This window comes from Triturus cristatus, chromosome 1_1 (assembly GCF_964204655.1).
Source record: "Triturus cristatus chromosome 1_1, aTriCri1.1, whole genome shotgun sequence".
Lineage (NCBI taxonomy): Eukaryota > Metazoa > Chordata > Amphibia > Caudata > Salamandridae > Triturus > Triturus cristatus.
Genome location: NC_140579.1, coordinates 16,220,043 through 16,238,896, shown reverse-complemented (window position 1 = coordinate 16,238,896; position 18,854 = coordinate 16,220,043). Strand labels below are relative to the sequence as shown.

The 18,854-nt window shown below is 49.3% G+C and overlaps 1 protein-coding gene across 1 annotated transcript in view; it reads right to left on the bottom strand.

Annotated features, from left to right (window-relative positions):
• Positions 1-490: 490 nt before the first annotated feature.
• The window catches only part of MRPS18B (mitochondrial ribosomal protein S18B), a 100,925-nt gene continuing 82,561 nt past the window's right edge, over positions 491-18,854 (bottom strand). Inside the window, exon 7 of the mRNA XM_085636660.1 lies at positions 491-963. Coding sequence (XP_085492786.1) covers positions 722-963 — 242 coding nt within the window. The 3' untranslated portion in view covers positions 491-721. The remainder of the gene's footprint in view (positions 964-18,854) is intronic.

The following is an 18,854-nucleotide window of genomic DNA, read 5'->3' as shown; positions in this document are numbered from 1 at the left end:
AAGATCCATGCGATCTTGTCGAAGCCATTCGTAGCAGGGGTACCATGCTGCTCCTGTCTGCGGGTGAGGGTGAAGTGTTTGTCTAGGTGCTAACTTGGATTCAAATATTATGACGCACACTTTGGGCTTTTGTCCAAGCCACCTTAAGATCCATGCTTCTTGTCGAAGCCACCTTGAGATTCATGCCTCTTGTCGAAGCCACCTTGAGATCCATGCCTCTTGTCGAAGCCACCTTGAGACCCATGCCTCTTCTCGAAGCCACCTTTCAATCCATCCGCCTGCCTAGATGCTTAAAGGTGTGGGAGGTGGCACATGCTCTCTAGCCACTTATCCCAGCCACCATTGTATCCTGTCTAGGCAAGGCCATTCCATGCGTATGAAGAAAAGTGGGGCTCCAGTCCGAGGCAGCACAGCTATCACTCAGTGATGAGCAAAGCTGACCTGCTGAGGACATAAGCCGAAGCATTTTCTTTTCCACTGAACACAGAGATAGTCAAGAAGTAAACTTTATTACATAAGTGTTGATTCACACACAGTCCTTTCATCCTGCTCAGCAGGAATAATGAGCAGGGTCAGAAAGAGTTCACTGCTCCTGCTGCCCCCACCCCAAGTGCCACTGCTTACATTGATCCTGCATGTCGCCCCAGAGCTGTTCCTTCTGCGAACTTCCAATTGCATCGCTCATCCCACAGCTCCCCTAGTATCACTAGCTCTTGACAGATTATCCACTTGGGCCCTCTCTGGTCTGGGCAGCAGGTCCCTCCTCCTTCTTGAGGTAGCGCCGGTAGATCTTCCGGATGAGAGCCACTTCTGTCTCCGGTGGCTGTTGCCATTCGTACCAGGGGTACCATGCTGCCCCTGTCTGCAGGGCGGGTGCGGGGGGAGTCTTTGTCACTGCACCATGTGAGTTAGTGTAGTCCTCCTCCTGAAAGTCAACAAAGGGTACACGAGAGCCCAACAACCCTGAAAGACAAGAGAAGAGCGTGCTATCAGTCACAGCAGCCAGACCTAAAGAGGCACATAGAAGGGAGAGATACCAACACAGAGACCAGAAGAGGCAGACAGAGGAGGGAGATATCAAAGCCACCGATACTTGAGAGACTCAGGAGAGAGAGAGATCATCAACACACCGACTTGAGAAACTGGACATAGGATAGCAAGATGAGCAACACCCAGGACAGAAGAGGGAGACACTACCGGACCTGAGGAGAGACACTGAAGGGCAGGACCAGCAACACCTAGACCTGAGCAGGGACACAAAAGACAGAAACTAATCTCCCGAGACCCCGAGCAGGAACACAGGAGAGAGAGAGAGAGAAAGGTTAGCAAAACCCACACTTGAGCAGGGACATAGGGGAGAGAGACTAGTGACCCTTGACCCAGTCTACGGTAGGTCGCTCCCCCTCGCCGCACAGCACCACCGGTGTGACCGTGTTCCCTTGCTCTGCTCTGCTTAGGCTCCTCAGCCTGAATTGTGTGCCTTCGCATTGCTGTTTCTGCTGCTCTGCTTATGTGCTTTCTGTTTTCCTGATTGATTCTGGTGTTCTGTTTTTCTGATCCTGCTGCTCTGTTTATGTGCCTTTTATTTGTCTTATTTTTCTCCGTGCCGCGTGTTCACACCCGTTTTTTTTATCCCTGCCGCTGCGTCCCACCACCCTGCCTGCCCATTCGTTCCCCGCTCCCACCTCCCCTCACAATGGTAGCCGGGCGCAGCGGGTGCGCGCCCGACGAAGGCGCGCCTAAGGCAAGCCCGTCCGCGCCCAGCGCCAGACCCCCTGTTCCCCGCGAACGCCACACCGTCCGCCGCCACTACACCGCCAGCACCCTCCTCGCACTCAACACCGAACGACCACACACCTGCTTCCTGGCCGTCCTGAAGCACACAAAAGGACCCTTCTGCTGCGAAAGCTGCAGCTTCACCAGCCTCCGAGCCGCCAAACCGCCCACCGTGACAGAACACAACCACCTCAGATGCATACTACTGAACACCTGCTCCGCACGCAAACACGCCATCAAACTTTGGGACCGGCTCGTCGCATCCTCCCTGCACGTTTTCTTCCTGACAGAGACCTGGATGAAAGCCTCGTCAGCACCCAACATTGCCATAGCCATCCCGGACGCCTACAAGATCACCCGCAGGGAACGCACCAACGGAGTAGGAGGTGGAATCGCCATCGTCCAGAAGAGCACCCTCAGGGTCTCGACCAGCACCGACGACACCCTCCACACCGCCGAACACCTGCACTTCCAGATCCACACCGACCCCAACACCACCCTCAAAGGAACTCTTGTCTACAGACCCCCGGGACCCCGGCCTCAGTTCAGCGACTCCATCGCCGACCTCATCAGCACGCACACCCTTGTCTCCACAGGCTACATCCCCGAGAACAACAATGACACCAATTCCACCACCCTGATTGACAACCACGCCAACCTCGGACTCAGACAGCTCGTCACAACGTCCACCCACACCGCCGGCCACACGCTTGACCCCATCTTCTCCGCAAGCTCCCATGTCACCTTCAACCACACCACTGAACTCCACTGGACTGACCATCGCTGCATCCACTTCACCTTCCGGAAACCCACGACGCACCATCGCACTCAACAGATCCCCCGTCGCAGCTGGAGCAAAGTCACCGTAGACCAGCTAAACACCACCCTCGCCCGAAGCCCACCCGCCGACCCCACCTCCCCAGACATCGCCGCCCGCAACCTCAGGTGATGGATCAACAACTGCGCCAACACTCTCGCCCCGATCAAGAAACCCTCCAACGGATGCACTAACAAGAAAGCCAGCTGGTTCACCGTGGACCTCCAGACCTCCAAGCAAACCTGCCGAAAACTAGAGAAGAAATGGCACCGCGAACAGACACCGGACAGCTACGCAGCCCACAAGAACGCCATCCGCAGACACCGTCACCTCATCATATCCGCCAAAAGGGCCTCCTTCAAGGACCGCCTCGACAACAACGCGCACAACAGCAAAGAGCTCTTCAACATCGTGAAGGAACTCTCCAACCCCAGCTCCAACACCAACGACATCCCACCATCGCAAGACCTGTTCGACTTCCTTGCCACCTACTTCCATCGCAAAATCGCAGACATCCACGACAGCTTCAACAACTAAGCCGCTCCGACAGCGACCGGCACCTCAGACCCCATGGCCACCACCAACATCGACCCCCTGCTCACCTGCACCAACATAAACACCGACAACACCATCAAAATCATGAACACCATCCACTCCGGCTCTCCGTCAGACCCATGCCCACACCACATCTTCAACAAAGCTAGCGCCACCATCGCACACCATGTCCGCAGGGCCATCCACGTCTCCTTCGAGACCGCGACCTTCCCGGAGAGCTGGAAGCACGCCAAGATCAACGCCTTACTCAAGAAACCCAAGGCGGATCCGAAGGACCTCAAGAACTTCCCTGCTCAGGTCATCGAGAAGACCGTCAATGGACAACTGACCCGCTACGTCAAGGAGAACAACATCCTGGACCCGTCCCAGTCCGTATTCCGCAGCCACCACGGTACTGAAACTGCCCTCATCGCTGCCACCGATGACATCAGGGCCCTACTGGACAACGGCGAAACCGCGGCCCTCAGCCTCCTGGACCTATCAGCCGCCTTCGACACTGTCTGTCACCGAAACCTACGCACACGCCTCCACAACGCAGGGATTAAGAGACAAGGCTCTGGAATGGACTACCGCCTTCCTCTCTGGCAGAACCCAGAGTGTCCGCCTCCCCCCTTTCTGGTCCGCAGCCTCCGAGATCATCTTCGGCGTACCCCAAGGATCATTCCTCTGCCCGACATTGTTCAACGTTTACATGGCACCGCTCGCCCACGTCGCCTGACTGCACGACCTCAACGTCATCTCTTACGCCGACGACACCCAGCTGATCCTCTCCCTCACCAAGGACCCCCTCACAGCCAAAACCAACCTCCACGAAGGAATGAAGGCCGTCGCCAAGTGGATGGAGAACAGCTGTCTGAAGCTGAACTCGGACAAGACGGAGGTTCTCATCCTCGGCTCCACCCCCTCAGCCTGGGACGACTCCTGGTGGCCATCCTCACTGGGAGCAGCACCGACACCCACCGACCACGCACGCAACCTGGGGTTCATCCTCGACTCATCACTCTCCATGACCAAGCAAGTCAACGCCGTCTCATCCTCCTGCTTCAACACCCTCCGCATTCTCCGCAAGATCTACAGGTGGATCCCCACCGGAACAAGAAGAACGGTCACTCAGGCCCTCGTCAGCAGCAGGCTCAACTACGGAAACACCCTCTACGCAGGAGCCTCGGCCAAACTGAAACGACTTCAACGCATACAGAACGCCTCTGCACGCCTGATCCTCGACATCCCTCGTCACAGCAACATCACACCCCACCTGAGAGACCTGCACTGGCTTCCCGTCAACATGAGAATCACCTTCAAGCTCCTCACCCACGCTAACAAGGCACTCCACAACACCAGACCGGCATACCTCAACAGACGACTCACCTTCTACACCCCGAACCACCAGCTCCGCTCCGCCGACCTCGCCACCGTGCCCCGCATCCGAAGAGCGACCACCAGCGGCAGATCGTTCTCCCACCTCGCCGCCAAGACCTGGAACACCCTCCCCATCCTCCTATGGCAGACCCAGGACCTATTAACCTTCAGGAGGCTACTCAAGACCTGGCTATTCGAGCAGTAGCAGCATCCCCCCTCCCTCCCCCCCCCCCTCCCTACTCAGCACCTTGGGACCCTCACGGGCGAGTAGTGCACTTTACAAATGTCCCGATTGTTTGATTAACCCCAGACCTGAAAAGCAACACAGGAGGGAGGGATTAGCGAAACCGAGCCTCGAGGAGCGACACAGGAGAGAGAAAGGTCAGTAAAACACAGAACTAAGGATGGACACAAGAGGGCAAGATCGGTGAAACCCAGAGCTGAGGAGGGACAAGGAGGAGCGCTAACCAACACCCAGACCCAAGGAGGGACACTGGAAGGAGAGATCAGCGACACCAAAGCTGAAGAGGGACATGGGAGGCAGTCATCAGGAACACCAAGCCCTAAGGAGGAACAATGGAAGAGAGTATCCCCCCATATCCAGTCCTGAGGAGGGAAGAGACCAGTGATATCCAAACCTAAGGAGGGACACACAAGGGAGCAATCAGGGACACCCAGACCTCAGGAGGAGCACAGGAGGGACAGATCAGCAACATCCAGAGAGAACAGACACTTCCACACTTGAGGAGAGGCACAGGAAGGAGAGCTCAGCGATACCCAGACCAGCGGAGAAGGACACTGGAGTAAGAGATGAATGGCACTGGAGAGCGGGATAAGCGACACCCGGGTATGGGGAGGCCGAGACAGGACGGAGAGGTCGGGAGCACCCAGGCTTGAAGAGGGACAGAGGAGGAAGCAGGGAGAGACCAACACTCAGGAGGAGTAGGTGAACACAAGAGGAAGAGATTAGGGATTCAGTTCTCCGAAAGAGAAGGGATGAAGATATCAAGGACATCCAAAGCTGAGCAAGAGAGGGCAAAGGAAAAGCACCAGAGTTGAAAGCCTGAGGAAGAGAAGGAACTAGGGAGAGAACAAGAGACCTAGGACTGAGGATAAGGGGACAAGAGCAAAGCAGGGGGGGGGGGGGACTGGGCGAGATCAGGGACATCAAGTCAGATAAAGGGCAGGAGGCAGGGTTCACAGACATCCAGACTAGAGGAGGTGGAACCTTTGCATGACTCCAACCACTAACCACCCATACACGGGTCTTAGCAGAATGACCTCCATGTCCGAGCAAGTGTATTATAGCCACCAGTCCAGGGGAACAGTATTATAACAAACGACCAAGGAGGCTGAATGTCGTTAGCACACATCGAAGCGAGCATTATAAACATCAGACAAGGGAACTGAGAATTAGGACCACCCACCTGGGGGCAGACTATTAAACCCATCCTCCATGGGGGGAGGGTATTATAGCCGCCCATCCAGGGGAACAATATTATAACCACTGACCAAGGTTCTGGTTTCTGTGTGGTAGAGGGAACTACAGTAGGTGGGAACGCTAAGCCTGGTTAAATTTCTGGAGATGGGAACGATGAGCCTGGTTCTGGTTTCTGTGGTAGAGGGCAGCACAAGAGGTGGGAACGATGAGCCTGGTTATGGTTTCTGAGTGGTAGAGGGCAGAAGAGGAGGTGGGAACGAAGAGCCTGGTTATGGTTTCTGTGTGGTTGAGGACACCAAATGAGATGAGAACGATGAGCTTGGTTATGGTTTCTGTGTGGTAGAGGGCAGCAGAGGAGGTGGGAACGATGAGCCTGGTTATGGTTTGTGTGGTAGAGGGCAGCAGAGCAGGTGTGAACGATGAGCCTGGTTATGGTTTCTGTGTGGTTGAGGACACCAAAGGAGATGAGAATGATGAGCTTGGTTATGGTTCCTGTGTAGTACAGGGCAGCACAGGATTTGGCGATGATGAGCCTGGTTATGGTTTGTGTGGTAGAGGGCGGCACAAGAGGTGGGAACGATTAGCTTGGTTATGGTTTCTGTGTGGTAGAGGGTACCACAGGAGGTGGGAACGATGAGCTTGGTTATGGTTCCTGTGTGGTAGAGGGCAGCACAAGAGATGGGAACGATGAGCTTGGTTATGGTTTCTGTGTGGTAGAGGGCAGCAGAGGACGTGGGAACGATGAGCTTGGTTATGGTTCCTGTGTGGTAAAGGACAGCAGAGGAGATGGGAACGGTGAGCCTGGTTATGGTTTCTGAGTGGTAAAGGGCAGCAGAGGAGGTGGGAACGATGAGCTTGGTTATGGTTCCTGTGTGGTAGAGGGCAGCAGAGGAGTTGGGAATGATGAGCTTGGTTTATGGTTCCTGTGTAGTACAGGGCAGCACAGGATTTGGGGACGAGGAGTCTGGTTAGATTTCTGGATGTGGGAATGATGACCCTGGTTATGGTTTATGTGTGGTAGAGGGCAGCAGAGCAGGTGATAACAATGAGCTTGATTATGGTTTGTGTGTGGTAGAGGGCAGCAGAGGAAGGGGGGGTAACGATGAGCCTGGTTATGGGTTCTATGTGGTAGAGGACACCACAGGAGGTGGGAACAATGAGCCTGGTTATGGTTTTTGTGTGGTTGAGGGCACCAAAGGACATGAGAACGATGAGCTTGGTTATGGTTTCTGTGTGGTAAAGGACAGCAGAGGAGATGGGAATGATGAGCCTGGTTATGGTTTCGGTGTGGTAGAGGGCAGCAGAGGAGGTGGGAACGAAGAGCCTGGTTATGGTGTCTGTGTGGGAGAGGGCAGCAGAGGAGGGGGGGGGAACGATGAGCTTGGTTATGGTTTCTGTGTGGTAGAGAGCAGCCCAGGAGGTGGAAATGATGAGCCTGGTATGGTTTCTGTGTGTTAGAGGGCACCACAGGAGGTGGGAACGAGGAGCATGGTTATGATTTGTGTGTGGTAGAGGGCAGCAGAGACTGTGAGAACGATGAGCCTGGTTATGGTTTCTGTGTGGTAGAGGGCAGCAGAGGAGGTGGGGACGATGAGTCTTGTTAGATTTCTGGAGGTGGGAACGATAAGCTTGGTTATGGTTTGTGTGGTAGAGGGCAGCAGAGAAGTTGGGAACGATGAGCTTGGTTATGGTTCCTGTGTGGAAGAGGGCAGCAGAGGAGGTGGGAACGGTGAGCCTGGTTATGGTTTCTGAGTGGTAAAGGGTAGCAGAGGAGGTGGGAATGATTAGCTTGGTTATGGTTCCTGTGTGGTACAGGGCAGCACAAGATTTGGGGAAGTGGAGTCTGGTTAGATTTCTGAAGGTGGGAATGATTAGCTTGGTTATGGTTTCTGTGTGGGTGAGGGCAGCAGAGGAGGTGGGAACGAAGAGCCTGATTATGGTGTCTGTGTGGGTGAGGGCAGCAGAGGAGGGGGGGAACGATGAGCTTGGTTATCGTTTCTGTGTGGTACAGGGCAGCACAGGAGGTGGGGACGATGAGTCTGGTTAGATTTCTAGAGGTGGGAACGATAAGCTGGGTTATGATTTGTGTGTGGTAGAGGAAAGCAGAGAAAGTGAGAACTATAAGCCTGGTTATGGTTTGTGTGGTAGAAGGCAGCAGAGAAGTTGGGAACGATGAGCTTGGTTATGGTTTCTGTGTGGTAGAGGGCAGCAGAGGAGGTGGGAATGATTAGCTTGGTTATGGTTCCTATGTGGTAAAGGGCAGCAGAGGAGGTGGGGACGAGGAGTCTGGTTAGATTTCTGGAGGTGGGAACAGTAAGCCTGGTTATGGTTTCTGTGTGGTAGAGGGCTGCAGAGGAGCTGGCGATAATGAGCCTGGTTATGGATTCTGTGTGGTAGAGGGCAGCAGAGGAGGTGGGAACGGTGAGCCTGGTTATGGTTTCTGAGTGGTAAAGGGCAGAAGAGGAGGTGGGAATGATTAGCTTGGTTATGGTTCCTGTGTTTGACAGGGCAGCACAAGATTTGGGGAAGAGGAGTCTGGTTAGATTTCTGAAGGTGGGAACAATGAGCTTGGTTATGTTTTCTGTGTGGAAGAGGGCAGCAGAGGAGGTGGGAACGAAGAGCCTGGTTATGGTGTCTGTGTGGATGAGGGCAGCAGAGGAGGTGATAATGATGAACTTGGTTATGGTTTGTGTGTGGTAGAGGGCAGCGGAGGGAGGGGGGCGATGAGCCTTGTTATGGGTTCTATGTGGTAGAGGGCAGCACAAGAGGTGCGAACGATGAACCTGGTTATGGTGTCTGCGTTTGAGGACACCACAGGAGGTGGGAACGATGAGCCTGGTTATGGTTTTTGTGTGGTTGAGGACACCAAAGGAGAGGAGAACGATGAGCCTGGTTATGGTTTCTGTGTGGTAGAGAGCAGCAGAGGAGGTGGGAACCATGAGCCTGGTTATGGTTTGTGTGGTAGAGGGCAGCAGAGCAGGTGGGAACGATGTGCCTGGTTATGGTTTCTGTGTGGTAGTGGGCAGCACAGGAGGTGGCGATGATGAGCCTGGTTATGGTTTGTGTGGTAGAGGGCAGCAGAAGAGGTGGGAACGATGAGCTTGTTTATGGTTCCTGTGTGGTAGAGGGCACCACAGGAGGTGGGAACGATGTGCCTGGTTATGGTTTCTGTGTGGTAGTGGGCAGCACAGGAGGTGGCGATGATGAGCCTGGTTATGGTTTCTGTGCGGGAGAGGGCAGCACAAGAGGTGGGAACGATGAGCTTGGTTATGGTTTCTGTGTGGTAGAGGGCACCACAGGAGGTGGGAACAATGAGCTTGGTTATGGTTTCTGTGTGGTAGAGGGCAGCACAAGAGATGGGAACGATCAGCCTGGTTATGGTTTCTGTGTGGTAGAGGGCAGCAGAGGAGGTGGGAACGATGAGCTTGGTTATGATTCCTGTGTGGTACAGGGCAGCACAGGATTTGGGGACTAGGAGTCTGGTTAGATTTCTGGAGGTAGGAACGATGACCCAGGTTATGGTTTTTGTGTGGTAGAGGGCAGCAGAGGAGGGGGGGGGGGGGGGGGACGATGAGCCTGGTTACGGGTTTTATGTGGTAGAGGGCACCATAGGAGGTGGGAACGATGAGCCTGGGTATGGTTTTTGTGTGGTTGAGGGCACCAAAGGAGATGAGAACGATGAGCCTGGTTATGGTTTCTGTGTGGTAGAGGGCAGCAGAGGAGGTGGGAACCATGAGCCTGGTTATGGTTTATGTGTGGTAGAAGGCAGCTAAGGAGGTGGGAACCATGAGCCTGGTTATGGTTTGTGTGTGGTACAGGGCAGCACAGGAGGTGGGGACTGTGGAAATATGGATTTTTCTGATCAGTTATGTCCCCTATCTTGGACCCCAACGGTTTCATGTATGAATCACAAGTACATGTATGTTCCCTCCAGTTCCAGTTATGAAGACGCAAACACATGTGCGTCCACCGTCAACATGTCCTCTTTCAGATCCGCCATGAATGGGCCGGATATTCCATTCCTAAGTATGAAAGGCCACCGGCTTTATATGGTTCACTTATGCCATTTTACAGTCCAGGCAAGTAGGCCCTGATTCTGTCATCAAGCTTTTCTTGCTTTCTGCCTCTGAAGCTCCAGTCCGAGCCTGCATCTGCGACCATGAACTTTGTCTCATTCCCTGCGCGGCTCACGAAGCCTGACATCAGCCTGTTGCCTGCCAAGAAACTGTATTTCACCTTCGAAATGATCTGCTCCGCTCCCTGCCCAATGCATTCCTGTCTAGTAGTTTCAGTAAACATTCTTCCAGCTACCGAGCAAAGGCCCGGTTTCTCTGTCTTTATGCAAGTAATTCATAGCCCTGTTACTATGGAAGATTCCTACCCTCGCATCTAGTGTAGACACTTAGACGCTTGTACACGCACTAACAGTCAGTATAGTCAGTATAGAATAAGATTCTACTCTAAGAGACCTCTCTTCTGGATAACATAGTTCTTTAAACATAGGATGTTAGATATGATTTGGGATTAGGTTGACTTGACCCTCCAGACTTCTGTCGCCACATGTAGAGCTAAATGTCAAGTCCCCTTCACCCCCTAGTTGCACGTCAATCACACGTCATACTGCTGTGCGCGCATCTCTGCCAAGTATTTCTGCTGACATTGCGAAATTATTTCATAGGTCCACCCATATGTGACATCACAACCAATGACGTTTCCTTGTTACTCCCAATTACGCCTCCTTCAGCTACGCATGTGAAATGTTATCTTTGCTATCAATTGTTACGCCTCTTGCATTTGCTTCACTGTAATGTCTATTGTATAAAAGTGATTAATTATCAATAATGTATGTACTTCACTTCCTGAACCTTCGTGGTGATGGAACTTGGAGCAACCGATTCGAATCGTCCATTGGAATAAAGCCCATTCCGAACCACTAATACCACGGATTCTGCCTCTTATTTACTGAGCTATTTTTATTATGTTTCTGTATCAAATTAAGTCCCGGTAATTAAATTATTTACCACATGAATGGCGCCCGAACAGGGACACTTTCTCATCTCACGCGCCGGCGGTGCGTTGCAGGCCCGGTCTCCTGCCACAGCTGGACGGACAACAACGCGTACCAGCAGGATTTCCTGTATCTCCCTCCGGTCAAGCGGGGGCGACTGAGGCTGCGATCAACACCCAGACGAGGCGGTGAGAAGTGCGAAGTATCCCGACCAGAGCCTAGCTGAGAGAGCAAGATCCGAGGTATACAGAGGCCCACCAGGTTTCCGAAGCTCAGAAGTGTCCGAAGTTGTCGAGTCGAGTCCAGTCCGGTCCAGTTCAGTTCAGTTCCGTTCCGAGGCCTTCCGTTCCGAGCTACCCGGTGAGTACCATTACTGGGGAGGCGTTCTGACGTGCACATAGGTTGTGCCGGTCAAGACGGGTTTGGGTACACAAATCCGGTCTGCACAGTTTCAGCAGTGTATCTGTACTGTTTAGCAGTATATCTAGTATATCAAGTATATAAATTCAGAATAATCCAGATAATGCCGAGTATTATGTTTAGTGATTAAGTTTTCCTTAGATCGTCATCATCATTGTTTGCTCATTTAAATGTTAAATGTTAAATGTGTTAATACGTTCTGCATATTGTGGTATGAATGACTGTTCATTATCGTGTTTATTGTATTAAGTTTGTTCAAGATCAAGTATCAGATCAGTTCTCAATATGCCGCTCTTTTCGAAATTAAGACAGATCACAACTAGAAAAGGGGTACTCGAAGAAGCTGTCCCTATTCCTCCTAGGGACACTCCAGGGTACTTCATGTATCATAAACACGGCTTAGACGCTATATTATTTCTTGATTTATGGGTAGACTACACCAAGGAATTACCAGAAAGTCAGAGGTGGCCCGCAGCTGGGACCTGGGATGCAGAGTGCATCATGAAAGTAGAGGAAGAGTTATGGAAAAGGAAAGTCAGACAGTCACAGAAAGACGCCGTTGAGTTATGGCGTAAAGAATCTCATAGACGTACAGAAAAAGCACTCCGACAGGAAGAGAAAAATAAGGAAAATTCAAATAAAGTCCGAGAAAATCTATTAATTGAAGAAGGTACACGAGTGAAATCAGAACAAATAGACAGACAAAGAAATGTCCTTATGAAGGGTATGTATCCCCTTCTGGCCGAGGGATTACCCAAGGCTACTCCGGGGATACCAAAAGACTTGCCACCCCCATTATTTCCAATAAAAGTACATCCTAAGGGGCATCCTAGAACCGCAGAAGATGTTTTTCTTTCCTCATATTTAGATGACGCAGCTCCCGAGCATGCTAACCCCGCCCCACATAGACCGTCGGCCGGGGAGGTTCAACGCCAAGATCCTGTATCTGTATCTCTACAACAACAAATCCTGACACAAGTTCCGGCAAGCACATCTGTTTCCACATCTGTTCCTACAGCTACTTCTATAGCTGTGTCCACACCTATAGTTGCTGTATCGCGTTCAACGAATCCTTTCACGCCCGATACCCCAGACGGGGCTACGGGAGGTGCTACCAACATTTTTTCTACGCCACCCAGAATAAATAAACTTACTTTTCAAGAGTCAGCACATCCACGTACCCCCAAACTCATAAATGCCCGCACGCTTAAGGAACTTCTTGTAGATTGTAGATATGACCCTGTGCCCGGCAAAGAGGACGAAATGATCCTGGCATCATTACGTATCAGACGAGCCGCGGTGTATTTAGGGAAGTTACCAGGAATGACTATGCATCTAGATAATATATACCATTTTGTCCAAACAGGGCGAGATTCTGAATGTATTAACAGAGCTATGGAATACCAGAAAGTGGAGATACAAGGGGAACTGTTACGTTTCCTTATTAATTGTGTGATCAGAAATCAAGACCGACCGGGGGTAGACCCGGAAGCAATGCAAATTCTTACCAGATGGAGCCAGAATATATCAGAAGGGAGACATGATAAGCAAAACTGTATAATAGCCATGTGCCGAAAGATCCGTAAAGAAATAGAACGCCTACACGAAGAGAGATTAGCGGTAGACCAGTTCGAACAAAGCGAGGAGGAAGGATCAGGACTGCCCACAGGACAGTCAGACACCATAGCCTATGTAGGTAGAGGAAGATCTTGTAATAGTACTAGATGTTTTACTGACCCGATATGTCCAGATAATAACAGGAATTTCCAAACACCTATAATAAATATAAGGTCCCCCGAGCATTCGTTCCAAGCCGCTGACAAATTACTCCGAGAACGAATGGGTTATCATTTTCTCGATTCTATGGATGAACAAGAATTAGCCAGGTCAGCCGTTCATTGGGTTGACAGTCCCGGAAAGTATGATGATGATACCGTAGCCCACACATTTTTGAATCTCACCCCAGATGAACAGCGTTTAGCTGGGATTTATATGATTCAACAACTTCTTATACTATATAAAAGCCAACATTCAGATCCTGGTCCCTTACCTGATATATTGACTGAATTACTCACGAATAGATGGAGAGGTTCAGGTACTAAGCTAATTAAAGAAATACTAGAATCAAGAAAGCAGTACATTCTTTTTGTATGTCCAGAACATGTCTCACTGCCCATCAAGGAAAGACCGATGTATTACATGGACAGACAGAATCCCTTACGAGAAGTACACCCAATAAAGGGCGAGGACAATCAGTTTAAACGTGTATTTGTATATACGCCCATATCGAAAATAGAATTGTTAGAAATGAAGAAAGTGGTACCCAGTCATGACAAAGACCCAGCGGGTTTCCACCGAGAAAATAAAGACATGTTACTCATGGGAGAGTACACCTATCCCGACATTATGACAATATTAAAGGTATTAATGCCTGCTGGCATTTATGAAAAACTCAAGGAAAAAGAGTGGGAGGTGGGAGACCAAAAAATAGACTGGACAGCATTAGAAAATGAAGAAAAGGCCCGAGGTCCAGGTTCGGGGCTTGGGGACAAAACTAAAGCACTACCAGGTTTACTAGTACAGGTACTGCCACGTTTATTAACTACGAAAAAGGAAGACTGGGGTGCAATTTCAGCCTGTAAACAAAAGCAAGATGAAGACACTAGTGATTTCTATGCACGATTTGAAAAATGTTTTGGTATAAATAGTGGCATAAAAGCAAGTAGCGAATCATACCCACATCTGTTTGTGACAAAATTAGTTGAAAATTCCTTGCCCCAAGTGAAGAATAGAGTATTAAAATTCGAGAGTACCTGGCAAGGTAACACCCCATCACAAATGTTACAAATGTTACAGTATCATCACAATAGAATTAGAGAGGAACAAGATCATGAACAAAGACGCATGAAAGACACGAAAATGAAAATGCTAGTCTCTCAGACAGTTCCAACTGACGGTCATAAAAAGGGTACGACACAGTCCGGTGATTCAGCAGGACCTGTAAAAGGGACATGCAACTATTGTAAACAGCCAGGTCATTATATACACGATTGCCCAGTCCTGAAGCGTAATATCGCCACAGGTATTACAAAAGAAAGACCACGGCCACCTAGACAGGATCAGAATGAACAAGGAGCCCCGCAGCATGCACAGTCCATGCCAGCTCCACCACAGTCTATACAGTTTGTGCCAGCTGCACCAGCGCTGCCTGTTGCTGCCACACAAACCACGACACGACAGCTGTACCAGACCGCACAGTACGACTATCCTGATTATCAACGATACGCATGAACCAGCCTAGAGAGGGAAGTTGACTTACCCCTTATCGAGGTCCCAGTAGACCAAGAAGGACCTTATGTACATAGTGAATTATTAGGCCAAGATAGAAAATTTTTACTCGATACAGGGGCAAGTCGAACAACCATAAAACGTAGTGAAGTTCCAGGGGCACCCCTCTCAGGCTCACAGAATATTTCCCTTGGTTTTTCAGGAAAACCTATTGTTAATGAAGTATCACAGCCTCTACCACTTACGATAGGACCCTTGACCAGAACTACAGATTTATTGCTTACTAAATCATGTCCAGAAAACTTGTTAGGTATAAAAACACTGAAAGCTCTAGGAGCTATAATATGTTGTTCTCCGGAAGGAGTAAGATTGTTTTTACGTGATTTCAAAGGTCACTATGTGTCTCGAGACATGGATCCCCGACTGCAGACTTTACCTACACATCTATGGGCACAAGGCCCTACTGACGTTGGTTGCATGAATATTACACCATATCGAGTTACACTAAAGGCAGGAGTGGTACTACCACGAATGCGACAATACAAGTTACCACCAGATGCTGTAGTGGTTTTACTACAAATCATTGACGAGCTCATTGCCCAAGGAGTGGTTGTAGAAACAGACTCCAATGTATGTAATTCACCGATAATTCCGATTCTTAAACGAACAGATCCGAAGGCCCCGCCAGTATATCGATTGGTTATTGATCTGCGCGAATTAAATAAGTGCATTGTGCCACAATTCCCTGTGGTCCCAGATATCTCGTCATTACTGACAGCTATTGATTCTGAAGCAACATTCTTTACTGTAATTGATCTCAAGAATGCCTTTTTCAGCGTCCCTATAGATCCGGAAAGCCAATACTTGTTCGGATTTAGTTTAAATGGACGTAGCTTTAAATTCTCACGCGCACCTCAAGGATTTACAGAAAGCCCCAGCATCTACAGCCAAGCACTGAAACGAGAACTCAACAGTATCCACATGCCAGTAAACACTGCCCTGCTTCAATATGTCGATGATCTGCTGATCACCGCTAGAAGCGAACACGAATGTGAGAAAGCATCACTGACAGTTTTACAATTTCTAGCCGAAAAGGGGCACAAGGTGTCCCCTTCTAAGCTGCAATTCTGTGTCCAGCGAGTTGTTTATCTTGGACACTCGCTGTCCAAGGAGGGAAGGCAGCTTACACCCGACCGCATTCAGTTAATAGCTAACATGCCAATACCCAAGACACAAAAGGAGGTGCGGGCTTTTATAGGCCTCACTTCATATTGTAGGCAGTGGATCCCTCAGTATGCATTTCTAGCAAAACCACTCATTCAGTTGACAACACAGGAGGCAGCCACATCGACTGTTTTCCCTTGGACTCAGGAACATGCACAAGCTTTTGAAAGCTTAAAGAAAGCCTTATGTCAAGCACCGGTTTTAGCAACACCATGTTATAATAAACAGTTTACACTCTTTGTTACAGAACGCGAAGGTACTGCCTTGTCAGTACTCACACAGGAACAAGCAGGATCCCACAAACCATGTGCTTATTTTTCTAGTACATTAGATCCCGTAGCTCAGGCTTTGCCTGCATGCCTAAAATCGGTGGCAGCAACAGCTTTAGCAATAAGACAAAGCGATGCCATAGTGTTAGGACATCCATTGACAGTTCAAGTACCACATGCAGTAGAGGTTCTCGTGAATCGAACGCAAACACAACACTTGACTATAGCGCGACTTACAGGGTATGAATTAACATTGTTCCAGCCACATATAGAAATCAGACGTTGTAACACATTGAATCCTGCCACACTTTTACCCGTAATTGGAACAGATCCACTAGCGCATGACTGTATTGACGTTATTACAATCACGACGAAACCCAGACAAGACTTGACAGATGTCCCATTGTCAGACCCAGACCTGACGTTGTATGTAGATGGTTCATGTATGAGAACAAGTACAGGAGAGTTAGTGGCCGCTTACGCAGTCACAACAGACACTGAAATCATTGAAACAAATTGCATAAATACCTTGTCCGCTCAAGCAGCAGAGCTCGTCGCTCTGACGCAAGCCTGTATTCAAGCCACAAATAAAAGAGTCAACATATACACTGATTCACGTTATGCATTCGGAGTTGTACATGACTTCGGCGTGCTGTGGCGAGAGAGAGGTTATTTAACTTCTCACGGTGCCCACATTCAGCACGGACCCCTCATTCATGCCTTATTAGATGCAATACATCTACCCACTGCAATATCAATTATGAAATGTAAAGCTCATACGAAAGTTACTGATATCATTTCTCGAAGCAATGATCTAGCTGACAGAACAGCTAAACAGACTGCTCAAACTCAAACATCCGACATGACAAAGACAATAGTCCCGACGCCAACACATTGTATGACGATTAAAGATCCCGCTCTTGACGTAATTGACATACAGACGCATGCTACTCCAGACGAAATAAAGAAATGGACTGAATTAGGAGGGATCCAAACGGATCAAGGATGGATGACGAAGGAAAAATCTGTGTGGTTCCTTCCTGATTCAATGGTCCAAGTTATTATTAACACTATACATAGTCCAGCGCATCTAGGAGAAAAAGCTATGCTAGACAGCATTCAACACATTTGGTTCAATAAACATTTACGAGCAGCAGCCAAGCAAAAAGTTCGTACCTGTATGATCTGCTGTCAGTTCAACCCAGGAAAAAGCGTTCCCGTAGAACAGGGTGGATTTCAGCCTCCTGATCACCCTTTTGAAGTGCTCCAGATGGATTATATCCAGATGGAACGATGTCGAGGATTCAAATATGTTCTCGTAGTTGTCTGTGCTCTTTCCCGTTGGACAGAGGCATACCCGGTTTCAGATTACACTGCCCCGACTACTGCCAAACAGTTAGTTCGAGAATTCTTCCCACGATACGGTTTACCACGTGCAGTCTACTCAGATAACGGCCAGCCGTTCTCATCCGAACTAATGAAACACGTTTCACTTTTGTTAGGCTATCAGTGGAAATTCCACTGTGTCCGACACCCCGAGGCAGCAGGTCTCGTAGAAAGACATAATCAGATCCTGAAAATCAGATTGTCCAAAATATGCAGAGAGAAAGGTGTCGACTGGGTAGTAGCGTTACCAGTTGCACTCTTTTACATGAGAATGGTAGCACACTCTCCAACAGGGCTATCCCCGTATGAGGTGATCTTTGGCAGACCACCAAATATGTGGGGGACGCCTATACCACGCAAAATAACTGATATTGACTGTAATATGCTGACAGATTATTTGGCTTCCTTGATGTCTGCACTACAATCTTGTCGTTCACAGGTAGCTGCAGCCTTTCCCGACAACACTGAGGTGAAACCCCATGATATAATTCCGGGGGACCTGGTCCTCGTGAGGAACTTTGATCGAAAGACTCAGCTGGATCCTAGGTGGAAGTCACCGCAACTGGTCTTGCTCACCACAAGGACAGCCGTGAAGATCGAAGGCAGAAAAGGCTGGGTACATTCAAGTCATATCAAGAAATTTCATGGACTACCATCGGATGTAAACACCACACCTTGTGTGTCTTCACCCATTGACTCAAAACTTCCTTTTGTTGAATCAAGTAGTCACGAACAATATAAACTAAAACTCAGATCTAACCGGTCGGGAAATTTGATTGTTTAAGTCCTCTCCAAGGTGAAGCGGTTGAATTCGTCTCTGACATGTATCCCTTAGATCTGAATAGAGAAAACACCCGAAAAATGTTGAAACGACATGCATACTGTAAATCACTGCGTAGTCATTGCACAGTGACGTTATTAATTTTGTTTTTCCTAAGTCTTTTAATAATTACTGCAAGTATATTGTTGCACATATATTATCCTATTTCTAGACATGTTTATAATGTTACTGCTGAACATTCTTTTAGTGAATTACCTCCGCATGAGTTGTCTTATAGATTTGCGCTGCGCAATAATACGTTTATTAGTATGTTACATCATTCCCATCAGGTCAGCAATGCTACAAATTGTTGGATATGTGGCCGACTCCCTCCCTATCAGAATTATAAAGGAATTCTACCCCTCTTTCCATACCCATTCACACACAACGGCTCCTGTGGAGCATGGTTTAGTTTAATTAATCCCCTAGATTCAAATTCTGCAGTTTATCAAGACAACTGGGTATGGGGAAATTTAAACTTAGTTTTACTT